This window comes from Temnothorax longispinosus, chromosome 7, assembly GCF_030848805.1.
Source record: "Temnothorax longispinosus isolate EJ_2023e chromosome 7, Tlon_JGU_v1, whole genome shotgun sequence".
Lineage (NCBI taxonomy): Eukaryota > Metazoa > Arthropoda > Insecta > Hymenoptera > Formicidae > Temnothorax > Temnothorax longispinosus.
This window is the reverse complement of record NC_092364.1, coordinates 22,096,054-22,123,144: the sequence shown is the minus strand read 5'-3', so window position 1 is coordinate 22,123,144 and position 27,091 is coordinate 22,096,054. Positions and strand designations below refer to the sequence as shown.

General features: G+C 36.1%; 7 protein-coding genes across 13 annotated transcripts; 1 reads left to right on the top strand and 6 right to left on the bottom strand.

Moving 5' to 3' along the window:
* The first annotated feature begins 85 nt into the window (after positions 1 to 85).
* Positions 86 to 7,744, top strand: Bur (GMP synthase burgundy). The gene is made up of 11 exons (XM_071783634.1): positions 86 to 246; positions 1,520 to 1,708; positions 3,160 to 3,382; positions 4,672 to 4,932; positions 5,032 to 5,244; positions 5,375 to 5,672; positions 5,806 to 6,283; positions 6,368 to 6,609; positions 6,702 to 6,872; positions 6,952 to 7,383; positions 7,501 to 7,744. The coding sequence occupies exons 4-11, from the start codon at positions 4,718 to 4,720 to the stop codon at positions 7,600 to 7,602; spliced, it is 2,151 nt and encodes a 716-aa protein (XP_071639735.1). The 5' UTR covers positions 86 to 246; positions 1,520 to 1,708; positions 3,160 to 3,382; positions 4,672 to 4,717; the 3' UTR covers positions 7,603 to 7,744.
* On the bottom strand, positions 304 to 1,404 carry LOC139816264 (ejaculatory bulb-specific protein 3-like). The gene is made up of 2 exons (XM_071783678.1): positions 1,158 to 1,404; positions 304 to 686 (listed from the first exon to the last, which is right to left on the bottom strand). The coding sequence occupies exons 1-2, from the start codon at positions 1,351 to 1,353 to the stop codon at positions 514 to 516; spliced, it is 369 nt and encodes a 122-aa protein (XP_071639779.1). The 5' UTR covers positions 1,354 to 1,404; the 3' UTR covers positions 304 to 513.
* Positions 7,745 to 7,909: 165 nt separating the features above from the next.
* Positions 7,910 to 13,752, bottom strand: Rev1 (Rev1 DNA directed polymerase). Of its 2 annotated transcripts, XM_071783630.1 has the most exons (7): positions 13,322 to 13,746; positions 12,894 to 13,006; positions 11,395 to 12,820; positions 10,760 to 11,201; positions 9,457 to 10,666; positions 8,286 to 8,428; positions 7,910 to 8,095 (listed from the first exon to the last, which is right to left on the bottom strand). In XM_071783630.1, the coding sequence occupies exons 2-7, from the start codon at positions 12,945 to 12,947 to the stop codon at positions 7,945 to 7,947; spliced, it is 3,426 nt and encodes a 1,141-aa protein (XP_071639731.1). In that variant the 5' UTR covers positions 12,948 to 13,006; positions 13,322 to 13,746; the 3' UTR covers positions 7,910 to 7,944. The 2 variants fall into 2 exon arrangements, with proteins under 2 accessions (XP_071639731.1, XP_071639732.1); XM_071783631.1 differs by lacking the exons at positions 7,910 to 8,095; positions 8,286 to 8,428 and having other exon boundaries at positions 8,575 to 10,666; positions 13,101 to 13,752.
* Positions 13,753 to 13,945: 193 nt separating this feature from the next.
* On the bottom strand, positions 13,946 to 16,941 carry LOC139816252 (mitochondrial 2-oxoglutarate/malate carrier protein). Of its 2 annotated transcripts, none has more exons than XM_071783660.1 (6): positions 16,570 to 16,941; positions 15,723 to 15,938; positions 15,490 to 15,623; positions 15,199 to 15,369; positions 15,006 to 15,105; positions 13,946 to 14,918 (listed from the first exon to the last, which is right to left on the bottom strand). In XM_071783660.1, the coding sequence occupies exons 1-6, from the start codon at positions 16,626 to 16,628 to the stop codon at positions 14,717 to 14,719; spliced, it is 882 nt and encodes a 293-aa protein (XP_071639761.1). In that variant the 5' UTR covers positions 16,629 to 16,941; the 3' UTR covers positions 13,946 to 14,716. The 2 variants fall into 2 exon arrangements, with proteins under 2 accessions (XP_071639761.1, XP_071639762.1); XM_071783661.1 differs by lacking the exon at positions 16,570 to 16,941 and adding an exon at positions 16,428 to 16,452.
* A 393-nt stretch (positions 16,942 to 17,334) lies between these two features.
* On the bottom strand, positions 17,335 to 18,741 carry Sec8 (Secretory 8). 2 transcript variants are annotated; one of them, XM_071783675.1, is made up of 5 exons: positions 18,629 to 18,741; positions 18,259 to 18,329; positions 17,992 to 18,153; positions 17,726 to 17,895; positions 17,335 to 17,634 (listed from the first exon to the last, which is right to left on the bottom strand). In XM_071783675.1, exons 2-5 carry the CDS (start codon positions 18,313 to 18,315, stop codon positions 17,541 to 17,543), a joined length of 483 nt encoding a protein of 160 aa, XP_071639776.1. In that variant the 5' UTR covers positions 18,316 to 18,329; positions 18,629 to 18,741; the 3' UTR covers positions 17,335 to 17,540. The 2 variants fall into 2 exon arrangements, with proteins under 2 accessions (XP_071639776.1, XP_071639775.1); XM_071783674.1 differs by having other exon boundaries at positions 18,453 to 18,686.
* A 515-nt stretch (positions 18,742 to 19,256) lies between these two features.
* Positions 19,257 to 22,316, bottom strand: Tfiib (transcription factor IIB). Its single transcript, XM_071783658.1, has 5 exons — positions 22,148 to 22,316; positions 21,443 to 21,553; positions 21,183 to 21,369; positions 20,639 to 21,109; positions 19,257 to 20,557 (listed from the first exon to the last, which is right to left on the bottom strand). Exons 1-5 carry the CDS (start codon positions 22,162 to 22,164, stop codon positions 20,396 to 20,398), a joined length of 948 nt encoding a protein of 315 aa, XP_071639759.1. The 5' UTR covers positions 22,165 to 22,316; the 3' UTR covers positions 19,257 to 20,395.
* Positions 22,317 to 22,970: 654 nt separating this feature from the next.
* Positions 22,971 to 24,300, bottom strand: LOC139816260 (uncharacterized). Of its 4 annotated transcripts, none has more exons than XM_071783672.1 (3): positions 24,075 to 24,300; positions 23,744 to 23,997; positions 22,971 to 23,351 (listed from the first exon to the last, which is right to left on the bottom strand). In XM_071783672.1, the coding sequence occupies exons 2-3, from the start codon at positions 23,966 to 23,968 to the stop codon at positions 23,040 to 23,042; spliced, it is 537 nt and encodes a 178-aa protein (XP_071639773.1). In that variant the 5' UTR covers positions 23,969 to 23,997; positions 24,075 to 24,300; the 3' UTR covers positions 22,971 to 23,039. The 4 variants fall into 4 exon arrangements, with proteins under 4 accessions (XP_071639773.1, XP_071639772.1, XP_071639774.1 ...); XM_071783671.1 differs by having other exon boundaries at positions 23,744 to 23,992; XM_071783673.1 differs by having other exon boundaries at positions 23,744 to 23,979; positions 24,127 to 24,300.
* Between the last annotated feature and the right edge of the window lie 2,791 nt (positions 24,301 to 27,091).

Sequence of the window (27,091 nt, the reverse complement as noted above, 5' to 3'; positions counted from 1 at the left end):
TCTCCTCCCTGAGCATTATCTCGCGACTAACCAGAAATGATTCCTCCGATGCTTGGGATTGCTTGGAACACCAAGCAAGTGTCACCCCTCCGCGCTCTGCAGTGAAATACATTTCCGACGCATGCGTAAGACCGATGCCAATGACGATAATGAGGATAAAGACGCGTGACAAAAAACTCATGTTGTTGTCACTATTTTCCTCAATTCCATGCGCTAAATCCGCGGAGACACTCGACATGATACGCGGTAAATATCGCCATGATTTACAATCGCAGATTGCCGATGCACTCGTTGAGAGAGGTATACACGTTCAACCCGTCACGAAACGGCTTTTATTGTCAGTTAAAATTGTACATGCAACACCGCTAAATCTCGCTCTCGTCTACGTGCTCGTATCGTATATTACAATTACAGCTACATCTTGGAAAACTACATGGATGCAAGATCGTTATTTGTTATTTCACAATTTTAAGTATACATGACAGCGCGAAATGTGCTATTTATTTGGCAACATCAGGCAACGGGTGTAATGTTCAACTTCTTCGCGTCCTCCAAAAGTTTTCCTACCATGGCGTTCCACTCGTCAGGGCGGTTCTCGGTGTACCACACGACTATCTTTTCCACATTCTTCTTTTGCGTTTCCGTACATTTTCGGCATTTCGTTGCAAACGCTTCAGCGGCATGCTCTGCAAAATATAAAATTTTTAATATTCTGGTTGATGCAAGCTGATGTTTGAAAATTGTGCGAATTGTAACTTTTTACTAACATGAACATTATTATGTTACAACACGATAATATTAATATGTCTATTCCAAATTTTTTCTATTTAGTATATGCTTTGATAAAAAATATATTTAAAAATATTTTCATATGTGAAAAGATTAATCAAATATCTGAAATGGAGGTGATGTACTCGTCTTAAACTTAATAATATCCTTTATTATATGTTTTATATTTTTAGATAATAAATATCCTATTTTTCTATCTTAGAAAATATATTTTTCTATATTGTTTACAGATTAAGAAAATAATATTTTTGTCCACGTTATAATATCATTAGAGTTAGAGCATTAATAGCACTTCTACTTTTAATATTAAATAAAAATCATATCTGTCGTTTATAAAATCCAAATTTATATGAAATAAAATATCATACGTTTGAAGAATTTCTGATCTTCTGTCACGCACGGGCCAGTGTCCATGAAGCATTTGTAATATTGATTTCGAAGCTCGTCGTTCGGCAAGATATGGTCAGGATCGATGTGATCGAACATGTCCGAGTACATCTCCTCGGCAGTGACGGCTGCTAAAATAGCCAGAATGGCCAACAAGCAGAGATTCGATCTACCCATAATTTTATCGGTGTTGTTAGGATTTCGTGCCGTGCAAAACTGAATATTTTATTCGGCTAGATACATCTTTTATAGCTTGCACTTACCCTTGGCGAACCGTTCCTTACGTAAATACTATGCAAATAGTCGTTACACGTCGGATCGATTGTAATCACATATGTTTCAGGTAGACAGGATGAACAGAAGGAAGGAATTAATTAGTGAGTTTGTAACGCGAGACAAGAGCGTTCGACTATTTCCCTCGCGTAAGATGATCATTAGAGGGGCGGCTTGCGAATCCGATGTTGATTTAGCCATCTCTCGGAAACCGAGAATCCTTAACAAGCAGCAATTAAAATTGCCGGTTTTAAGCCACGCAAGTACTGTAATTTTACCCCGATGACTCACGTATAATGCCACTCGTAATCGTACCTTTCGCTCTTGCGCTGAATCAGTATTCGGAAATAATGTCGCGCGTATTTTTTACATAATTATTGTCCGAGTCACAAGCGGTTTTCTTTAACGAACGATGTAATTAGTAACCAGAAAATTACTGATTGTTCAGCTATGTCAAGTTTTGAGATATGATCTATGATAGGCCAGATTTTGGAACAAATAATATGCGATGCTCATTAATGAAAACAATGTAACCAATCAACGGAAATTCTGCTAATGGCATAAATTTACCCATCTAACTAAAAATTTCTAATAATGTTAAAACTGTAGGAAGAATTTTTAGAAATATGAATCAATTTTTTTTTACTTTAATTCTTTAATATCTTAACGGAACTGTGAACTTTTCAGAAAATTTTGCTAGAATTAATATATTTTACATTATATTAAATTATTACATCTTATAAAAAGGATCATAAAAATAGAAATTTATAAATTCCTATTTCATACATCGTAATCTCAATGTGTGTTAACTTATTTTACAACTAATGTTTATTATATAAATTAATTATGATTAAATATAAAATGTACGTAGATCAGATTATGATACAACTATATGTGTGTGTGTCCTAACGAAACTAATTACTATAATATAAATCTGTCGTACATAATGATCAGTATAACGGGTTGTCTTTCGTTAGGGGACTGCATGTAATTATTATTACCATCATTATCTCGAGTAGTTTTATAAAACGACCTGTTTGATAAAACTCATTAAGTTTGAAATTGATTTTTCAACATTTATCAAAATTTTTGAATTTTTTAAATTACATCTCAGCGCAAAAAATCGCAATCAAACTCTTATTTATCAAGGAATGAATTTTTTGAACTTAATCGTAAAATTATGAGAGAGAGATCCCCATTTATACTTTTCTTCACTGAAATTCATTTTACTTTCAGTAAAAGTGTAAATCTTATAATTAAATTATTCAGATATTTATATAATATAAGCAAAAAAGAAAAATATCTTCGTCCTATCATCGATGCCCACGATTCACGAGGTAGTATTTCACCGTTGATATTTTGCTGTACGCGTGAAGTGAGCATTCCAAACCGCATTGGTGACTTGCAACCAAATACCCTACTCTCGCCGCATTTGGCGCTAAACGTAGTTGTGTCCAAAGAAGAAGAGAAGGAAAGAGATTCCGATTATTCATTTATATACATACACACACACATATATATATATATATGTTAATACATATAAATAACGAAACCATATCGCGTTCAGGCCTAAGGTGCGATTTGATTGTAATATAAATAATATAATATATAACAAAAATGTGTAATACTTCTATTATTATATGTAATATGTATGATAAATTTGATAATATATATTAATTATATATGACATTTATATGTAATTTATTACAGGAATTCGTGGCCTCACGCGGCGGTTCTGGGGATTTCGCGGCGCGAGGGTTGGCGCGCTCGCGCGACCGCTACTTGAAAGCAGCAGTCAACGATCGCGCTGCATTGTGGCGATCGAATGGCCGCCTCGTCTGATGTCTGTCCATTCTGTTCTTCTGCGATTAGTTTTACTTTATTCGGCGATCCTCGTGAGCGGTGCCTCCCGTTCCTCTCGTTGAACGATCCGGTAAGCCGAACGACAGTCTCCCGAACGGACGGCGACGCTCGAGATAACCTATAGTCTGCGGATTCGCCGCGCGAACGTACCGCCGAGGCGCACCTCGCGGTACGCCCGGTGAGATTTGTTTTTCGTTAAATAACCAACTGGCGGCTACGCGGTGCGCCGCCGAAATTCGTGATCGCGGTTCCGTCAATCCCGCGGGCACGTGTATAGGGTGCGAGTGTCGAGCGAATCGTCCAGCTGGCGAACGGCAACTGTATACGTATAGTAGCTCACGTCGAGATATCCATTTAACATGTGAGGTACTAACGTTCTTGTCACCTGCACCTCTTGTCACTTTTTGTATAATTAACAAGAAAGGATGGGTATCAATAAGTATCCTTCGAAATCGATATTTGTTATGTAAAATACAATCTGGAATGAGAAATTTTTAGTGCACGAATATTCGTAAAGTCGTAATTGCAATTAAGTATAATTATACTTGTACAATTTTTCAATTTCACTTGAACTCGAGCTCCTCTGTTGCATCAAAATTTTTATTTTATTATGCATGCATTTGATTTATTCTATTAACACACATGCAAAAAATATGTGTCTAATTCATATATGTATATGCATATATATATGCAATAAATATTAACACTTACAAAAAAATTGGTTTTAGAAAATATAATTAATCTCTTAAGATAGTTAAAAAAAGTCTATTTGCTGATATAAAAAATATTGAAAGATTATTGAGAAATTATAATATGCTTCAATATAAAAAAGTTACCAATATTTTTTCTTTGCGCATGTTTTAAGCGCAAAGCCTTTACTATAATCAAGTATTGATTATAATTAATAGCAATTAAAGAGAATTACGGAATACAGTTTAAAATACATATGAAACAACTTTTGCTTGTATCTAGAATCTATGCTAGGATATATATATATATACCAATTTATTTATCTCGGTTAGTTTTGTTGCTCATTTTTTTCAACATTAACGTACTTGGACTTTATTATCAACGTCTCTGAGATACTAAGCGAAAACAATATTGAGCAAGTTTAGTTACATAATCATAAAGACTACTAGTGTAATGATTAAAGAATGAGTAAAGAAAACTAGCCTGTTATATATTCAATATAATTAATCAGTATGATAGGATTGTATTTCTTGGAAGTAAAATTGAGTAATACATAGATTTTTATCATATCTTTTTGTCCCATAATAAAATGTTAAATTATAATTTTATTATAATTTATAGCCATTCTTTGGTATGCAATGCTGTTATTCTCTTTCCAAATCATTGCAGATTTAGTAATATAGTAACATATTAACATTAACAAACGTAAATTGAAATGGAAAAAAGTGCCGATGGGTTGCTGTTTCGCGCTGAGAGAAATAATGGTGCCGATGAAGTAGCCATGGACATTGTTGACGAGAGAGTAGCTATTTTAGATGCAGGTGCTCAATATGGGAAAGTAATAGACCGGAAGATTCGTGAATTAAATGTTCATAGTGAAATTCTGGCACTCGATACACCTGCATTTACTCTTCAGGAGAAAGGATACAAGTAAGATATACATGTTTAATATCAATTAACTAGTTATCACAATTTTGCACGCATGTAATATTATACAAATATGGATTATTAATTTGATTATCTTTTCAGGGCTATTATAATTTCTGGTGGTCCTAGTTCAGTATATGCGGAAGATGCACCTAGATACGATGCCGATATCTTTCGAATAGGAATTCCTGTATTAGGTATTTGTTACGGGATGCAGATGATGAATAAGGAATTCGGCGGTAGTGTAACTCGAAGGGAGAGTCGAGAGGATGGCCAGTTTCCCATTGAAGTTGATACCAAGTGCCTGTTATTTAAGTATGTCAATTTCAATCATGTTATAAAGTATTAAATGATTAAATTAAATAATGCTGATTTGTCTGAACTATAAGAATCTTGTGAAAAACATTGTTTAACATGATGTAATAAGTGATGTATTGTTTATTAGGGGCTTGGACAAGGAGCAAATGGTACTATTAAGCCATGGTGATAGCATAGACAGGGTGGCTGACTGCTTTCGTACTACTGCCAGATCGTCAAGCTTTATAGCAGGTATAGCGAGCGATAAGATGAATTTGTACGGTGTGCAGTTTCATCCGGAAGTGGATTTAACGCCTAACGGAAAATCGATGTTACATAACTTTTTATTTGGTATCGCTGGCCTTACGGGTAATTATACGCTCCGTGATCGGGAGGCACAGTGTATCCAGTACATCAGAAATACTGTAGGCGACAAAAAGGTTTTGGTACGTAATTAATACTCTAATTCAAAATATATAAGTTAAGCTTTTGAAATAATATTAAATATCCAATAATTTTTATCTTAAACATGTAACAAGAGAGATGCCATTTAAATTTATCTGAATTTTTTTGTTACAGTTATTAGTGAGCGGTGGTGTGGACTCGACAGTGTGCGCAGCTTTATTACAAAAAGCTTTAAGTAAGGAGCAAGTTATAGCCCTACATATTAATAACGGCTTCATGCGTAAAGGAGAAACGCAATTCGTGGAACAAAGTCTAGCCCAATTGTGTGTTACGTTAAGAGTAGTGAACGCTGCTCGCTATTTCATGCAGGGAACGACGACTGTCCCATTGGACAATGTCGCGCCTGTAATGAACGCTAATGTTACGAATAATAAAGGGATGTGCGGTACAGCGAGTAGCCCGAGAACCAGGTTAACCAAGATGTTATGTGAGACTACAAATCCAGAGGAGAAACGAAAGATTATAGGCGATGTTTTTGTAAGAGTCGCGAATGAAGCGATGGCAGAAATGGGATTGAAGCCAGAGGACATTTTTCTTGGACAAGGCACTCTCAGGCCTGATTTAATAGAAAGTGCAAGCGCCTTAGTCAGTGGTAAATTTCTATTTCTAGAATTCTCAATGAATTCCTACGTCCTCGTGTCGCAAAAAATGCGAATCTTTTTTTTTATCTATTCAGGTAAAGCGGATGCCATAAAGACGCATCATAACGACAGCGAACTTGTGCGAGTACTACGAGCGCAAGGATATGTAGTCGAACCGTTGAAAGATTTCCATAAGGACGAGGTAAGACAGTTGGGATGTGATCTCGGATTGCCGGCGGCGCTCGTTGCGCGTCACCCATTCCCAGGACCTGGACTTGCAGTACGAATCCTTTGCGCGGATGAGCCTTATATAGAGAAAGATTTCTCCGAAACACAGGTATTACAGATGCAAAATAAAAAGTACTGAAATATTGATACAATTGTTTCTTCAACAGACCGTTGACGTGAATTGTAATTTGTACTTTCCAGGTCATAGTAAAAATAATGGCCGAGTATGAGCAGATGCTTCAGAAGAAACACGCGTTGTTAAATCGCGTGGAAGGCGCGACAAACGAAGCCGAGCGTCAGCAACTTCGTAGAGTTTCGAGTCATCGTCATATCGCGGCAACTCTCTTGCCTATTCGTAGCGTTGGGGTTCAGGTATTTGAAAATCATCAATATCGAAGTATTCAATTTCTAATTTTTGCCAGATGTTAAAACATCTTTTTGGTCTCTATAGGGTGATCGAAGAAGTTATAGCTACGTAGTAGGTTTGTCGTGCGAGGAGACTGTATCCGAAGGTGTGGAATGGGAGGACATGTTGTTTCTTGCAAAACTAATTCCACGCGTGTGTCACAATGTGAACCGTGTGTGCTACATTTTTGGGCCGCAGCTTCATCATCCAATCCAGGATATCACGCCTACGTATCTCACCTCGAATGTGATAGCGACTTTACGACAGGCGGACCACTTAGCTAATCAAGTGTTGGCTTCTAACGGCTGTATGGGAGCCATTAGCCAGATGCCCGTTGTTCTAATACCGATACACTTTGACCGCGACACAGCATGTCGAACGTTATCATGTCAACGTTCCGTTGTTCTTAGGCCGTTTTGCACTAACGATTTCATGACTGGCATCCCCGCCATTCCTGGCAAAGATTTGCCAATACATGTAAGTTCATATAGCTTTTCATGTCTATATATATATATATACACACACACACACACACACACGTATGTACTCAACTGTTTAACATGAGAATAATGAATTTATTTCAATGTGTCATAGGTGGTGAAAAAGATGGTAACTGAAATATCCACGGTGCCCGGAATCTCACGCGTTTTATATGACCTAACGTCTAAACCACCGGGAACAACCGAATGGGAGTAGTAAACGCTCATCTGGCTCCTTTCTATTTTTTCACCATCCCTGCGCGCGTAACGATTACAAAGCGAAAAATATATTTAAAAGTATATAAATATATAAATATATATATAAATATTACGAAAGAAATACACGAATTCGAGGTTGATGACTTCTTACTAATTTATACAAGACCGAGCAAAACTTTTCCAAAGGCATACATTAAACGAGTCGTGTATTATTGGCTTCTCTAGACAAAGAACGGCATTTGCGTTCGATTGAAATTAAAGATATCACATTTGCTTGTAAATAGATTTCTTATATTACACACTCATTAGTAGAAATTTAATTTATTAAATTTACGAGAATTCAATTATCGTTATTACATCTCGGATCATTACATCTGATCAGCGGTACCATTAGATTGTTGTTGTACTCGATCTGCATGTAACGTTGAACATGTTTCACGGTTCTTCTATATGTTCTATGCCAAATGCAGTTCCCAGTTTTCGTTGTACATCTAAAAAAACAGATAGACATATAAGTACGTTTAATGTATCATATGCCGAATATTTTTATTTATCGATCATGACCGAGTAAAGCGATATCTGTTCCTTAAAATCTGCAGCGTTGTATTATTTATTATCCATTTGTTACGAAATGAAAAAAACGTCTATTATAATAACAGAAATACTTCAAAGATAGATTACCTATACATGGTTTTCAACAAGATATGTAAATCTTCGATGCGTTTCTTTTCTGGAAGCATGCTAAGAAACGTCGCTAGTGACAAAAAGTCTACTTCATTCACAACATTAGATTTAGTAACCCATGTTTGTATTTGCAGTTTTACCTATGAAAATATTACATTTAGTTCGGTTGAAACCAAAAAAATATCATCTTTACATAATATACGTAATTTTTCAAACAGTAATCCGAATATATTACTTGATAAAATTATATAAAGGAAAAGGATAAGCGAAAAGAGGAAAAGGTGACACGATTCTTCATTCAAAACTATATTTACCGAAGAAGAGGATTTTGTTTGATTTTATGATCAAGATTGGATAAAATCTTGCACTGTATGCATGAATATTGGTGGCAATAGAAAGTTTTCAAAAATCTGCTAAATATTCAAATTTCCGTTTTTTTTGTCGTTTTCTTTAATTATTTAATATAATACAAGAGTTGAATGTTTTTTATTAGTATTTATTTCGATATTCACATATAAAGTAATAATCCATAGTCATGTTTGTGTTTCTAAACTAGAATTAAGTTTTCAAAGTTGTCATTTCCGAATGTACAATAAGGGTAAATCTAAAACTGAAAATACCGAAATAAAATTGCACCGCGTAACGTACTGTGATAAGCTAATGATTGTCATGGGATATTACTGACACACTTTTTTGTTAGACTTGAATCTTCCATAATTTTACTCGTTACTGTGCCAATGTCACAGTTACCATTTAATATTCGGCATAATTGTCACGTTCATGACATTTACATACTAAATATATTTTACAACTGCTAATTCTATACAGATCGAGGGATCTGAACACCAATGCATTAAATATTCACAGATAAAAAAAAAACATTTTGAAGTGTAGAATTCACCATCTTTTGTAAAATGCAAAATCTGGTAAATATACAGGAAAAAAATAGATAGGAGAAAAATAGATATCTCTGATGCATCTGTATCATCTGATACGTCAATATTACGGCAATAACAGGTAAACAATTCGTATTACTTGTTACGAAATAATTTTATACAAATGTTTAATATTGATTGGAATTGCGGTTACTTGCACTAGATCTCAAAAAATAGAAGAAAGCTAGAACTCAGTTCCTATTTAATTTGTCTTTAAAATAATTATGTGGTACCTGTTGTAATGGAAGGGTGAAGAGATGATTCACAAGATTAATTAACATTTCCTGATGTTTATCTACGTTCTCATTGTTATGTAAAATACTTAAATTCTGTAAAATAAAGGTATCGGCTTTATCCACCGTAACATTATTGTGTGAAATCTCAACATGATTGACTTGACACGAGGTTGATTTAGCTCCGACAGTATTGTCCTTTTCATAAAATTGGTCTCCCCCATGCATTGCGTTCTCTTGTGATTCGGCTTCATTTATACAAGTGCTATTTACAATAACTATTGCGTTCTCTTTATTATCACCGATCTTTGAAGAAGCACCCGCTTCTTGTAATCTCTCACTATCGCTCTTTTCACTTGTTTCTTTGAAATTCACTCTATTCGCTTCTCTTTTCATATCACAATATATCTGCACATCGCGTTGTACATCGGGATGCAAATCGCTTTTCATTAAAGCTGATAAAACGATCGGATCAACTTGCGAACAATTATGTACATTTGAACTTTCCTCGTCACGCTCAACTTGATTTACCGGATCAACCGTACTGGTGGTATTTGCTGCAGCTTGAGATTGTTTGTTTTTTTTGTATTCGTCAATTATCTCGTTTCTTATATCGGCAGGTAATTCGATTAATACGGACATATCGATATCCTGTATTCGCGGCATCTCATATTTTGATGACCTTCCGCTATTTGGTTTCACTTGTCTAAAGAAATTCTCTTGAGACGTTTGCCTCTGGATTGTTTTCTTATTGGATTTTTCAAGTAAATCCTTTACTTTTATAATATTTTCATTTACCTTAGGATTGTGTAACTTTTTATTTTTTGATTTAGCTGCAAATGACGATTCGACTTGAACATCGACTGGAATTGTTACACCGGTCGATTCAGAGGCTTTGACCGTTTTCGGCGGCAAATTACTCATTTCTGTATCACAAATTTTTCTCGTTGCTACTGATTCTGTAGTTAAAGGCACTTCAGAACAATCCGGTTTAGATTTCTTATTAAAATTCGAGACGCAATGATCTTCTTTGTCATCTCCCAACATTTCCTCACACGTTTGTTGTAATTTTTTCGTTTTATTAAAGAAATTGATTAAGCTGCTTTTAGCTTGCTTAGTCCTGCATATTTCTAGCCTGGATATTTGTATTCCTATTCCTCTCATATCTTCAGGTATTAAATGCAGCTGATTCCAAATATTTATAACTTCCCTAGATCACGTAAAACATGTACTTAATTTCACGAAATATATATTTCAAGAAAGCATAAAATATACAAGATTAACAGATTAATAGTAAACTCACTTTCTAATGATATTGATGTCGTCAACAGCCGCTATAAGATTTTTCGATTTCGTTATATAATTGCAAAGACCGTGACCCATGAACTTCGGGGTTTCCTTCGGTGCCTCCTCGGCTCTGACCATTAATTTCAGCGTGATGCATCTACCCTTTGCACGAGCCGCTGTCAATCGATTGCACACCTCTACAGATAATTCGCTCAAAAAATCAACAGCATCGCCATTATTCTGGAATCTTATGCCATAATTAACTTCAGCCGATACAGATTTTCTAACATATTCCAGATTCAGCTTTGTGTCGTCTAACCCACGGCACATCTTGTACAATTGCTCTCCCGTCTTTTTGCCGAATTCTTTTTGTAAAACCCCCAACGATATCTTCTGCAAATCTTCGCATGTATGCACATTCATTTTATGTAACTTGTATGTTGTTGTTCCGCCAACTCCTAAAGACAGACGAAAAAATAGGAGAATTAAATTAATCCTAATAAAGGTAATAAAATGATTAAATGAGAAAAAGAATCAAATCTAAGTATTTCTACTTATTATAGAATACAAATCCAATATATTTGCTTAAGGTGTTTCTTTAAATATTTTGTTTTTGCAAAATAATATAAACTATTGATCATTCAAATGTACCTGGTAAATCTCTTATATTAAAAGTTTGAATATATGTCTCTGCATTTTGAGCGCTGAGATAGAATTGATTATCGGGTTTAGCTTTTCGCGTTGCCAATCTCGCCTGCAACTTATTATTACCGAATCCTGTGGATACCGGGCAATCTGTTTTCTGCTTAATCTCGTTCCTAATTATAGTAGCAAAGTCCAACGGCGAGAGTCCAGATGCCTCAAGAATTTTCGTGCAATCAACATACATTTCGTCGCAGCTTACTGCTTCGATATCTAAAGTGTAGGATGCCACAGTGTCGTACAATACGTACGAAACTTCCTTGTAACCCTCGAAATCGTACTGAATTGTCTTTAAATCTGGACACAGTTTTAACGCCTCTCCCAGAAACATGCCATTCTTCACGCCAGCCTTTCTCGCAGCGTACGAGCACGAAGCTACTTCTGACATCGATCCAAACTCCTCCTTGCCATCGTGATTCGCCGAAAACGTGTTGCCTTTTGCGTGCGTTACCGCTACCGGTACGCCTTGCAATTCCGGTCTATTTCTGATCCCCACGGATACGAAAAAGCAATCCATATCAATGTGCATTACAACAGGTTCTTGCTTGTGGTTTGATTTACTTGTAATTTTATCTGTAAAACAAATTGTCTCATCTTCAGAATCTGATTCGCAATCAGCCGACGTTGTGGCCTTCTTGATACTGTTTAATCTTATTAAACGCTCAAGGCCGGGAAATGCTACGTCACTTTTGTCCCTCAACTCATTCACGTAATCCTTAAACATAGTTCCCATGGTAGAAATATAATGCAATCTCGAGTTACTGTAAAACGTCGACAGAAATTCAGCATCTTTTGTACATTGCGCGCTTGGTTTTGTATTCGAAGATTGACCAAAGTGACTTGCGTCTTGCTTCAATGCATTATTAAAGGCATCGTGTTTCGATGAATTTCCCTTATTTATGTCGGTACTCGCTGAAGCTTCAGGCTTCTCAATATCCTGTTTATTATGCGTGACTGAGCTAGCATTATCTTTATCCTTATTTAATTTATACGCCAACTGAGGCTGCACATTGGTGTTATTAGAATAAAGTAAATAATTCTGGAAATTCAGGATCTTTCCGGCTGCTATGCTATCGACGATCCACTGCGGTTTACAAATGGGAATTGGATTTTGGCTCTTTCTGTATAACATTATCTTGGAATACGGCAGATTAGACGCTATAATGTGAGTCGTGATTTTAGGACGCATATAATGATGATATATTCCTCCATGCATCATCATTAGACGTCTGAGCTCATCCGACGTTGGATCTGTATAACCGTTAACAAATATCGCAATCCCTTCAAACAGTTTCGATGATTCTTTAAATTCTTTGCTGGCTGTGTCACGGAACTGTTCCTCCAGCTTGGCTTTCTTCGCAGGCATATAACCACCCTGACAAGATGTTAAAAAATGATGCAAAGAGTAAATAGATGAAGATAATAATAAATATTAATTATATACTCACCCACTCTTCAAAGCCATTGTCTGCCCAAGCCCGATCTTTTTTTTTCTTTGACATAATTATATTAATTCGGCCAAGTGGAAATTTCGCAATTGATAATTATCATGCAATGCATCCTGGAACAAGAAGAATTAATAAAGAATGATTTAATTGTGTAAAATTATAATTTCCTCAGAATTTAATTTCTTAAAACTTTAATTAGCATGTTACATTTTTTTTCCTGCCGGGCGAGATTAATATATAACAATTTGACACTTAATTTCACATTTTTAGCTCTAATTATTTGATTGACGTAAACATGTAAATATCGACATCACGTTGACATAGCATTTATAACCTCAAATATAGAAAACAGCATCGCATAAGTCCACTTCAAGATTTAAATAGACCGTATTTTATTGTATCACGTTGAATATCTATTTGTGGCTTACATAACGGTAACCAGTGGATTGCACTTGTGGATATTTGTGCGGCATGAACAATAAATGAACGAGTCTATTTTTTGCCGCCAAAAGTGTTTACACGTGTCCAAGGTCCAAGGCACATTTTTATTTTCCGTCATCTGCCTCGCGCGGCTCCGGCTCCGGCTCCCACGACGAGAGATTTATATAAAGATTATCCCCGGGGCGTTTTTCAATGTACAAAATCAATATTTGGACATCCGTCACGCTCGCACCGTGTTCTATATGCGAATTAAGTTTAATCGAAACGTCCCTGAGCTCCATTCTCGGTTTCATGACAGACACTTGTTGCATGTGACGATCTGACCATATATTTCGTTTTGCCAACAATTTTTGTTGCAAAAATTTACAACGTAATATAATACACGTGCGGAAACGTACTTCTCGCACCGATTGAAAAGTATAACATAATTACGTAAGAAACGTAGTTTTAGAGTTGTCTTACTATTATTGACAATGATATTATTAATAATTCTTTAATTGTATAGTAATAATTATTATTGTCTTTTTTTTATTCTTATAGATTTGTTGATAAAATATTTTTCAACGTCTGTTATATCCTCACGTGTAAATAAAATGTAGTATAGATGACACTGGCACTCAAAATAGGTTTTTATTACTAAATCTTTGTTATTTCAATAAATGTACAATATTAACACATTTTTTTGTATTAATATTTTAATACATTCACATTACTTCGATACACCTGTTCAACTTTCATACCTAGTAACAATAATGGCACCTCATTATACAAGATGTATTATCTAAAGTGTACTTATAAGACAAATCTTATACTAAATAACATTGGGAATAACAATGATCAAAAAGCTGAACTAAGCGGCATACCTATACATTAAAGACTAGAGTTCGTACCAGACGAGCTCTGCGTTCGCGTGTACACATATTCATGGAATATATATCTTTCTCTCTCTACAAAATAATAGCAAAATATAATCTTAATATATCTTTATATTGCACATATATTAAATTGTATGGCAGGAAATTAAAAATGCATAAACTATACTTACATTGAAATGGAAATTTATCTTTGTATCGTTCTTCAATTAGAAAATGAGGATAAATTTTCAGAAAAATTAAAAATTTTATACGTGATCAATTTCATAAAAGCTGCTCTAAATAATCTTTATTATAAATTGTGAATTTTATATAAGTTTTATATAAAATGATATTGCAAATTATGTGCGTAATATCTAACAGTAAATATATATTACAAAATGAGTTTATTACAAAAATAATGTTTCTGAAGACACAATGACATGATAAAGCAAAGAGAAAACAAAGACTCTGTCTGAATCTTAATTTAAACCATTAATAACAACTCTCCGCAAGCGCACACAGTTACAACTATGCCAAGTGTGTTTTATAAGCAGCGGTCATTTGTTCGAGGAAAATGAATGTCAGGACTGTATGAGGCCCTAGACGTGCATAGTATGGGAAGAATCCTTTCCACAATGCAAACAATCCTTCGTTTCTCACAACCTTGGTCAGAACATCAATTGCGCCTGTAAACTCTGGTTTGCCGTTTATCGTTTTCATGTTTTGGATTCTGAAAGGAGAATCGTTATAGTAATCTGAATCCTAAATTAAAAATGTTAATTGAATTTTAAATAAAACTAAATTTATCCTATAATACCTTGTTTTAGCTATATCTACAGGCATGGAGGCAGCAGTGGTGACTAAACCAGAAATCATAGAGCTTGCAAAGTGTAATAAAATATTTTCCTCAAAATATCCTATTTTAAAAGAAAAAAATACAACAAATGTAAATAACAATATTTATACGTATAATTGTACAGTCTAAGAACGATACAAATCTTTCTACAAACCTGTGTCTAGCAATGTTTGTTTGGCTTGAGAGTACGATGCCAACTGTGCTGCGTTTACAACCATAGCTCGTCCCATAGTGGGAATGGCGCCACGCCATAACGTAAAGAGACCTTCCTCTCTAATTATACGGAATAACGCATCAAATACGTTTTTGTAATTACGCCTCTCAGCTGTATTTGAAGCATATAAAATGTTTAAATTCCACACTATGTACATGGATATGTATACTAAACTGATAATGTACACTAAAGTAATAATCCCTATCACGTGGAAAAAAAATACAAATTTACCAATAGGTGATCTTCCATCCGCAGTCATCCTAATTAAAGCTACTTCCGCTGGTGTACCTACAAATGCTCCGACACACCCAGCTACCATACCAAGTAGTGCTTTTACAACAAAACTTGGCTGCTCGTTGTCTTTTCTAAATAAGACAAGCGTATTTTTAAAATTCACTTTGATATTCACTTTTTTTTTATAAGAATAATTTAATCAATCTGGACCACACATAAAGTTAACTTACGAAGAAACTTCCATAAGCCAAGTATATATACCAAGTCTAGTAGTAGTATAAGTGGCCTGTCGCATTAAACCAGCGGATAAGCCGGAGTATAATGCCAAAACACCTTCATTTTTCAGAATGCCCGAGGTAACGCTTAACGTCGACGTTTTTGTGCCGCTTAACTGCATACGATTCTTTATTAAATCCAATGGTTGTACAAAACATGTTGCTGCCATGCTGTAATTAAACACACACATATTATATCCTTTATATACTATCTCCTGGGAGAAAATATACTCTCTAATATACACAATTAAATTTCATGATAACATATATCAATCAGAATATAAGTATATTTTGATAAAATTTCATTTTTTGTGTGTAAATGTAAGCAAAAAAAATTAAATTAAATTTTTTATTTTTTAGGAATTAAATAAAGTAATTCATTTTAAAAATATATAAATATTATATTGTATGTGTAAATAAAAAAAATTAGAAAATGAATTTTTTATGGCGCTATCGATATTAGAAGAGCTATATTAGTTTATCCAGGGTTACAACTCTATTTATAGTATGCGAATAAGGTATATAGATATACACATACATATTGCATCATCGTGAAAAATTAAAATTTACTTTTTTCCTCTGCTTCTAGTTACTTAAATAGTAGCGTCAGTTATGTAATTTACAAGTGATTCTGATAAAATTTAATTTCGACCTTCGAACCTCAACTTTTAGTGATTGCGAAATCCTCCGATAATTATTAGAAAACAATGTATACACTTGTCATCTAAGATTGTCGTCTCAAGACTATACATTCACAGATGTCACATGTCTAAAATAAATGTAAAAAAAAAAGGACACAAACCCAGAAGTCCCACCAATGAGGAATTTTACACCGTTCGGTACTGTCTTTTGGCTGCTCATTTTGACTAAATTAATTAAACTTGTTGAATATCGCGTGTCTATATTAATCACGCGTATTTTCGTCTAAAATGATGGGCAGTAAACACCGGACGCGCGCGTGTAAAGAAAATAAAATAATTAAAAAACGGCTTATCGAAAGGAGCCGCGTGTTGAACCGGGTATGTACACCGCTCATGAACACGGAAGAAATCGGAATGGTCGGAATTCGGTCGGAATCATACAATATATCCGCGATCGCCCTTCGGACATTCGTGGCATATGTCATCAGCTGACACTGCTGACAGTGCTGACACGGAATTGACGGAATTACGGAAGTAGCAGAAGCGCCAGAGCACCAGAGCGCCACCTTTCCATGGCATTGATACTTCAAACTTGGATTGGATGCTTCACATGTGAAGTTGCACCCACTGTGGATTTAATTGCGGCTTGCGGAGTCGTATCCATGGTGGAGCGTGGTTCTCGAACGCAGCCCTGCTGAACGCGTCCATTATTTCATGAATACTCATGCATTATGACTGTTGGTTACATGTATATTTTGTAATTTTTATTAAAAATATAATAAAATATGCATTACTCTGATACAAAATTACATCTTTTAAGTATATAGTCATATAAAAAGTAATATTACTTAAAATTTCAAGAATTACGATTTATTATGAAAACTTGTAGAATTTTAGATTTATATGGAACTCAAACGATGATAATGTAGATAAAAATTTCTTGAATTTTTATTTACACAACATAGAAACTTATTGTACAGTTTAACTTAGAGACTATCACATAACTTGATTATAATTCTAATTTATTTAATGTTACAAACTCTGAAACTACAAATTTATAATTTCTATTTATTATCTTATATAATACCGTAGATATTTTTATATACAGAATAATGAGATGAGAGATTTCTGACTACTGATCTGTTGAAGTATCGTGCGACGTATTGGATAATGGTAATAACTCAGGCTCTGTTAAGGATATCATACGTCCACAGGAATCCGACGATCTGAAATTAATTTAGGTTTATATTTAATCGACCCTTGAAAAGAGAAGCATTATTTTTAGAAATCTGAAATATATGTACAAATACATCTTACACATCTTTTAGAAGATATAAGACTTGTTTGTGTTCTATTCCTTCCAGCCACAAATTCAGTAACTCCTCTCGCTTACATCTCAGCAATTGTTTGCAGGCATTCAGATTCTCCTTCACCGCATGAATCTTCTCTCGCGACGACGTAACTTTCTCAGACAGCGCACTAAATATCTATAAAATAATACGTGGATAGGATACAAAGCTCGCAACAATAAATATCCGAGTTCTTGCTCAATTCAAATATGCATGATGCATGTCCATATTTACTTGCATAACTTCCATGAGATCCTGATCGTGCGACGAAACCAATTCCTCCAGTCGTTGATCGCTTCGTTTGTACTCCTTTTCCAACTTGGCTTTCTCAATCTCGCGTTGCTCGTTCGTTTCGCTTGCTGATAAAGCGCGGATCACCGAGATCAGCAAACCGCTCTATGAAAGGCATACGAGACACGTGACAATTCATTCGACAATTGCCTCGTTCCAATGGAATTAAAATTAAAAGAACTTTTTAACACAACCATGAGATTTACTTACCGTTTCTTTCGTCGGCTTAATCCCTCGAGGTGGTTTGACAGGAGGCGTCATATTCATCTTACAACAAGTAGCTACAAAATAAAAGCAATCTGTATTCTGAGATTAAGGTTAACCCTACTCAATTTTAACTCTCTTTTCTCTTGTCGACATAAATGTACGCATATAAATGAGAAAAGTACGACGAAAAATCGTACCGGTCCCCTTAAATTGCAAGATTTCTAATGTGTTTCGAATATAAAGATGAGACGATTTTGTATTACAACTTAACACGTCGTGTCAGGTTAAGTTATTGTATACGAGCAGTGAACTGTATAGTATATAATATATAATTCATATAATTCATAATTCAATTATATATTATATAATTTACTATATACGAAACACAGCTTCTCTATCCTAAGTTTGTCTCCACTCCAAGTCAGCTGTTTTCTTCTAAACTGAAATTCTCCCCTCACGCCGCCCGCCCTTTAACACGTTAGCCACTTGACACTTGACACGTGACTACGTGAGAGTCAGAGTGGAGGACAGAGCGCGCAAAAGAATTTTTATAATAATTTTTCTAATAACCGGAATGGATTTCCCGAGCGAAATCTCAGTAGAGGAAATTGCCCGTAAATCTATTACTTCAGTCGTGCTTCAAAATCGAATTGTACGTTCAGGTTCAGGTTCTTATTAAGAGGAAAAAAAAGAGGAGACAATCAAAGCACGAAAAGTGAAGACCTATTTTTTTTCAGATGCACTTTACATACACACCTCTGGCTTTCCGCAGCTAATAAATACAGTTCGTGTGTCAAGGAGACGCGTTATGCGTACTTGCGTTACTATCGGCGCACTTGGAATACATTTGCAAGATACATTGTAAAGCATTTCCATAATAAAGACCTCCGTCAGTCAGAACGAAATGCACGTTGCAGGAGTAATAGAGATGCCACTTGCCAGAAATGGTTTTATTGAAATCGCTTATCGGTAGAAAATAATAAATATCTTGGAAGCCAATGGACAATTACGAATTTTATTACTGTCTTAAGAACATGGGGGATTAACACGTAATGCGGCGTATAATCAGCTGGTACATTTTTATGTGTTTAAAAATGTCGTACGCATTGGACATAAATTGTCAAATTACAGACACTTGCGGTAATGTTATTTTCTTTTCACTTTTTAATTATCACAGAATAAATTTTATACAATATCCTTATTGTACAATACCTCAGTTCTCAGTTGCAATAAAACGGGTTATTGCATATGCGAAAAGAAATTTTATATATGTCAAAAGCGTATATGTCAAAACAAATTTCATATATGTCAAAAGTGTATATGTCAAAAGAAAATTAATGGCCAATCCTATCAAGCGAATATAAGGTCTTTGTAGAAAACAGAATTTAACATATTATCACGCAGAAGTACACATATATACATAGTTTCCTGTTCTGTTCCATCTTTTATATATCTCTTAAGACGTCTATTCTAAACTTGTATGTTAATATATACCTTAAAAATATTAATTATATAATTACGTGTATATATCAATTATATATACATAAAAAATTGTAGTACAATTTATAGAAAATTGTATAATAATTATATAATTAATATATAACTAGGATTAATAATATATCAATAATTATTATATCAACTATCTACTTATACATATATGCATATCTTACGCATGTATTTCACATGATGTGAGGCCACCTTATGAGAATTTATTTTCTAATAGTGCAGATGGAAAAATAGTTGTCTTATCTACTATAACAGCGCAGTAATGAATGGACTTCTTTTCGTGCTATATTATACATTTATAAATAGAAGAAACGTGCAGAAAGCCAAAGTAAAAGAAGTATAGATTACACGAGACACGTTTCATACCGCAGAATATGTAAGATAAAGCAGAATCTGAACGTTAAATATATTCCATCTAAGCACCAATGCGTCTTTGAAAAACATAGCCTGAATAAAATTGAAGAGAAAAGAAAAAAATATTAATACGCTACTATCTGCGATAAAATAAAGAATAGTGAATTGTATAAATTATTTAGGAATGTACCCTGTTAAAAAAAATTATTAAGTGACACACAATCGGTTGCGCTTGTGATGGAAAATAAGTATTCCTTTAGAACGTTCAAATGTATTTCGTTTACATCTGTGGTAACTGATCAATGGGCGTGGCAAATCTGAAATCTTCCGGGAAGAGCTTAGTCGCATGCGGATACATCAATTTATACGACTGTCGGATTGTAACATCTGCAACACCGGCGATATCGCCGATTTCTTTCTGCGATCTCTTGTCATCCGATGCCTGTGTAGAATAAAAATGCACGAAAATAAAGTAGTGCCCGCTTAATTGCAAAATGCAGTGTCGCACTATAGTTCCACGTACCTGTGAAGCCATATAAATTGCCGCAGCTGCAACAGAGATGGGCGATCTCCCAGGTACAATGTCAATCTCCACTGCTTTCCTAGCAATATGCGTAGCGGCTCTCTGTACCATGTTGGGAAGGCCGAGATTGGAACAGAATCTGGACATAAAGTCACCCGTGGTGATGAGATCCACGCTGGTTTCGAGAGCTTTGAGAATCAACTTGAAGCATCGGCCGATTTCTTTCTTGCTTATCTTGCTGACGGCGCAAATTTCCTTGAATGTCCGCGGCACACCTTCCTGCCGACAAGCAATGTACAAACACGCGGAAGCAATCGCGTCGTTTGAGCGTCCCTTCAGGTTTTTGCCATCGTGCACTTGCTTGAACAATGTGTTGGCTCTGTCCACAATAGTTTTCGGTAAATTGATACGATCTGCCATATTATTGATCTCGCGAAACGCATTGAGCAGAGCTCTGTCAGAACTGCTCATCTGAAAGCAACATAATCTCCGTTTGGCAACTTTTGTCATGTATAATAATAAGAAAAAGAAACTGAATACTAACTGTACGTCGATTTTGATACTTGGCGGTACCGAAGCCATCGAAAGACGCAGCGCCCGTTCCCGGTCCAATCATTGTAGACAAGTCTGCACCGTTGAGAAGTGGATTCTCTGGACCGCCCACGCGCGATGGATCTATTCCCGATTTCTCATTGCTAAATGTCCTCCATTCTGAACCTACGTCTATCACTCTGTAATACAAGAAACATATAAATGTCAAATTTATCCCAGCCAGCTTTACGCTTGTATCTACGGCTCTTTTACCTATCTCCCACAACCAATCCACATTCCGAGCAAATCTGATCCCCTGCCCTATAATCTTCTATAAGTGGAGCATCTGGATGTGCGTAACAACAAACCTTGTTTGTAGAATTCCTGTAAAAAAAGGATTTCAGGAATAAACGTTCCTCGTTTGCGAATATCTCGTATTTTTGACATATCTAAATAGATCATTTATACAAATAAATCTATCGCATGTTTCTATCAATGTGCCAATTGATAAATAAGTTCTTCGTCCTAGTTTTATCTCCAAGAGCGGTATTCGTAGTCGGACTTTCGTCTTAAATACAATCTTAACATGTTACAAATCAATCCCAAAGTCGTATTAACATTTCAAGATGTTACTTAAGACGGTCTTGAAATAAGAACGAACTATAAATATAGACCCAAGTCGCGAACGTTTAATATGTCCAAGTATAACGTAGCTTTACGATCGTGCAAATTAAATTTCAATTTGAGTATTAAAGTTTGTATCGCAACTCGGCCTTGTCGCGATTATTTATTCTTACGTTGACTTCTGTGAGAAGCGTGCCTCGTACCGTAAATAAAATATCGTACAGCTGTACGCAATCTTAACCTTCAGCCGCGATATCGATCTCGTGCGACTCGTGAGTCCCGTGACGACTGACGACTGTTATCGTCTTCGATGATCGACGGCCGAAAGTGAGATTTATTTTTCGCGAAGCTTACCGTGACGAACTTGCCATATTTTTGCTTTCGCGTGTAGGTACTGTAGGTAGACGAACACTGCTCCGCACTGCACTCCAGTATCCACTGTATCCAGTAGTCAAGTAATCCAACTCCAATAACTCATGACTCCAACCTCCAACAGAAGATGCATCCAGTACTGCAAACTGCAAACTGCCATGCAACCGCTCAGGGTTGCCAGTGTTGCCACTAGGATACCAGTAACCGGTAATTACGGTCTCTAGATTTCCGTGCTGGACACGAGCGCTCCCTAGTCCCTACGGCCGCGTTCAAGGGCTACGGATCTTTAATACACGATTCGTTCTTGATTCTCGCCTTCAATTCTTTTCGCTGCTTGTAAGCGTAGAAACCAATACTTACAATTTAGTAATAAAGAATTACTGAACGTTTACCGAGCTAACTGAGCCGCTTCTTCCGCTAAACGCAGCCAAAGTCACTCAAGGTGAGCAGTAGACCAGTAGTCATGTTTAAGAACACAATCTTATGTGATATGACTCATTTGTGCTATAATCTTTATTTAAAAATTCTGAGAATTACAATATATGTGGCTACATATACATAATATTGAAGATATATATTCCTTCTTATATATTAAAGCTAATTACGTACTAATCTTTTTGTCGTATTTTTATAATATTAATAATTTTCTAATATTTTTATTATTTTATAATATTAACAATTTATCAATTATTTAGCCATTAACATTTAATGAAGAAACCTCGACAAATTATATAAAATTATACATATAGTATGTTGATAGCATATTATATAAAATATTTGTCTGTAGAAAAATCAAAATGACAAGTTAAATAATCATATATTGTTTAATTAAACTGACTTAATTAAGTATAAAAATACACATTGCTCTGCTTAATTATTCTGCTCCAACTCTAATGTCGATAGATCCTTCTCCACCGTTATAAGGCGGTTGCGTTTGTTTGTCATTATTATTAGGAATTTCCGTTGTTGTTGGAAATGGTAGTGGCGTTTGAGTCTTATCATCGGTGTTCGGAGTTTCTTGGATGATGATGATTGGCTGATTGTGAGCGTGATCGTGAGTCCAATGATTCCCGTGTGGATGATGTTGGTGTCCCGGTGGAACGTTATGCCATTGCCACGGTCTCCTATCGGGATTCTGTTGCGGCGGTTGCGGCGTATTTCGTGTGTCGTCGGGGGCAATAATCATCTACGAAATGTGAAATGTGTTCTTTAAACATATTAAATAGGATTTACATTCTACTATGGTAAAATGCCATATGAATATTATCGGAATATTTTTTTTTTTTTTTAATAATTCTAAAGTACTTCGAAAATCAATCTCTATTATACCGTTAAATATCTATCAAAGTCCACCGAACTGGATATATGCCATGTAAATTCAATCGACCATCTTTTCGCTCTCTAATTTTTTTCCGATCAAAGTTTGTATGAGAAAATTTTTTCCAAGTCTACGAAAACATTGTAGATGATCACAATTACTTGACAAGTTTTTTTTTAATACATAAAGAGTTGATTCGTCGCGGAAACATTGCGTTTAAGGATTTGAGAATGCTCGTGATTGTTATAAGTGCATATTACTATGTCGTTCGTCCTTGGATTTTGGCATATCCACTCGACGTCGGAATTGATCGTGAATCTATTGTTCTGATTTTCCATCGATTGTGGTTGTGCCCAAGGTGGACCACGGCCATTAAAGTTTCCTCTTGTATTTTGGAAGCCAGGATAAGCCGCCCAGCCTGGTTTAGCTTCAGTCCACCCCTCGATGGCTACGAGCAACGCAACGGCGACCAACAGTATCTTCATTTTCTATCGTACTTAATAAATTTTCTAAACTTTAGACATTGTTGAGCTTTCGTCGAGTCGCGTAAAAAAAAAGTATGCAATATTTTTAATTAAACAATTTAATTACGGTAAAACGGTGTGCTAAATCCGTGGATCGATCGCAGCTTCGCTTCACTTACAAACAGGATTAACACCAGGCTCGGCGAAGGAACACCCGGAAAGCCACGGATTAACGGGGAAAAAACCGCTCTTGGCTAATGAGCCGATATTACGGCGTCGTTTCCTTATATAGCGATTTAATAACACGCAACCTCATCCTCTCTGCTCATCCGGTGACCGACTGAATTCAATTAACACAATCAACTGTACGTACTATACTATACGTGAAACGGGGGATTTTGATCCATGAATGACGTCGGCAACTACGCTGCTACGCATTCGCGATTTATATGTGTGATATATACAAGAAACAATTCTCCGCGCTATTAAAACCGATTAGGATCCTCTTTCTTTCCCTCTCTTTCTCACAGCGATTCATCGTCGTAATACCGGTTTGGTGTTTTGAGGAACCGGTATCGCAAAATTACGCGAATCGCCTCGACGCGGCTCGCGCTATCATTAAGCATCGAATTACAGGACGCCGCGAGTCGTGAGCCGACGGCCGACGCGGAATTATTGTAATTTATGTCACGGTTCATCACCACGCTGCCATCGCGCGTGTATGAAAGGTCAATGAATGTCGCGCTGGTACGCCGCGCTTTTTTTCCAGATCTAATGAAACAAACGGTTTCCTCGCCTCGCACCGGCAACCGTTTGCGAGTTCAACGAAAATACGATTGACGTTCGCTAGTATAATACTTAAGAAAAATATATTCAATGTCCTTGCAAAGTCTATGTCGCGTCTGATAGTTTCCTGAATGAGGACATCAGCGTTGGTCCTCTTAAAACATTTTAGCTGACTTTTGATGAGCGACGTATAATAGATTCGATTAAAGTTTAGATAAATAGGTTCCTTCTCTAAAATCGAAGTTAGTTTCTTACCGTTTAGCGAAAATTGATTTGGAATAATTTATCAAATATTTTTTAATAAATTTATCGAGCTAACTATAATCACAAAATTTTTCTACACGGATTTTAAGTTAATAACTTGTTCAGCGATTGTTTTATAAATAAAGAAAACTATCTTTACTTGTAATTTGATAAAATTTGTATAAGAAGTAACCAGAAAATAATGACTCTCGAGTTTAGAAGAAGGATTGTACGTTTATCTCAATTTTTGTTTTTCATGTATGAAAAACAGGCAGTAGCAGAAGTGAATGAAGTTACGGATATTATCCAGTTTCATAAAAGCAGAAATGGATCTCTTGCAATTTACTTTCGAGTTTATTATTTTTTTAACACGTGCTCAACAGAAAATTATTAATTAATTATTATTGACTCATGTGACTATGCCGGCGCGCGGCGCGGCGTTCTTTAGTAACATCGACTAACGATTGCAACTACCAGATGGAACTACCAGAACGAAACGTGCTCTCAACTACTCTCAAGCATATACGGATCGACCGCATTTTTGTTGCTTGAGCGTTCAGCAAATCTCGGGGTCTCAAAGATTAAATTGCTCCAATGTTATAAAATCGTTTTCCTGAAATCCAAGATACATTTATGAACCCTAATTCTAAACAAATGACTTAACATTTTGAAAAATGTCAAAACCTTCTGAGATTTTTCTTTATCTATCTATAACCATATATATTTTACTCCGATTAACATACGTGCCAAAGATTGATAGATCATGCAGCTCGCATTTCACGGCGACATCCCGTCTCCGCATTGAAGCGCTCAATTATTCCGTCCGCGCTTTTATCGCGATCGCTTTCAGAAAAATCCTCCACAAATATCGGTCGCTTTTTTTTCGGCGGCGCGGCACGGAGCGGCGTTCTATTTTTTCTCTTCTACAATCTACAACGACTACAACGGGCAACGGTCCAATCGACCACGGTCGTGTTCCGCGACCGGAGTAAAACGAACACAAGGTCCTCAATGAACGAAAACACTTCTCGTCGAGGAGTGTGGTCGGTCGAGGCACCACGATATGCCTCGCTGTGTCGCCAGTCGCCGTAAGAAACGGCCTCTTGGACTTTTCGTCGTGCTATCGCGGGTTCTCTCTATCGCCGATTATTACTTTCGAGTTCGAGGAAGCCGCGCTTGAATCATTCGCGTTAATTCGACGTTTCTCCAACTTTTCACTTCTTTCTTTTTTTCCTTCTTTTTTCTTCTTTTTTTTCTTTTCATTCCGATACGCGCCACGTAGTATACATATGTATATATACATATATACAGGGGGCTCTCGGACTTTAATGCCTCTCTTATTACCCGCGCGCAACTATTGCAGCCTTCCTAATGAACGCCGTAATTTATAATGCGCGGCGGCTGCTTTTGTCGGTTTATTGGGCGCGGAAACCGGGGACTTCAAAGGCCTCCCCTTATCATTTATGTGTCACACGTTATTCGAACGGCTATCGCCGGGTTATCGATCGTCGAGGATTTTGTAATTCGGTTATTTTTGCGCCCACAAATTAAACCGCGTGTAATTGCACGATGCCCGATCTAGTAATTAAACGGACAAGGATCATCAATTAGTATTAAATGTTCCAACATTAATAAAGCAGCATTTTAGCATTCAGATAGATTTGATAATTACGTATCGCTTATTTTATTATTTAAATTTTAATCACCAGTTTGCCTCTGTGAGATTCCAAGTGAAGATTTTTTTCGATATTAAATGTGAGAAAATGGGTAGAGAACAGAGAACGCTAATGCGATTTTAACGTGTACGCAAATACATTAAAATCGCATTACCATTTAATGTACAGTCGTTTTTATATTATTAAAGACAAATCAATATCTTATTATGGATTCAGGAATATTGTCGAGAGAAGGGAATTCTCGTCGGGCAACGGACGATCATCGCTGGTCCCGGGAGCTCGTCCCTCTCTTTCTCTCCCCGTCTCTTCTTTTCTCCGGTGCAACTTTTTCTCGATGTGAAATAATTGACGCGTTTCTCCATCGTGGCGATCCCACGAAACGCGCGCGCATGTATAGATCCGACACACACGGGGAGGGGGGGGGGGGAAAGAGAGAGAG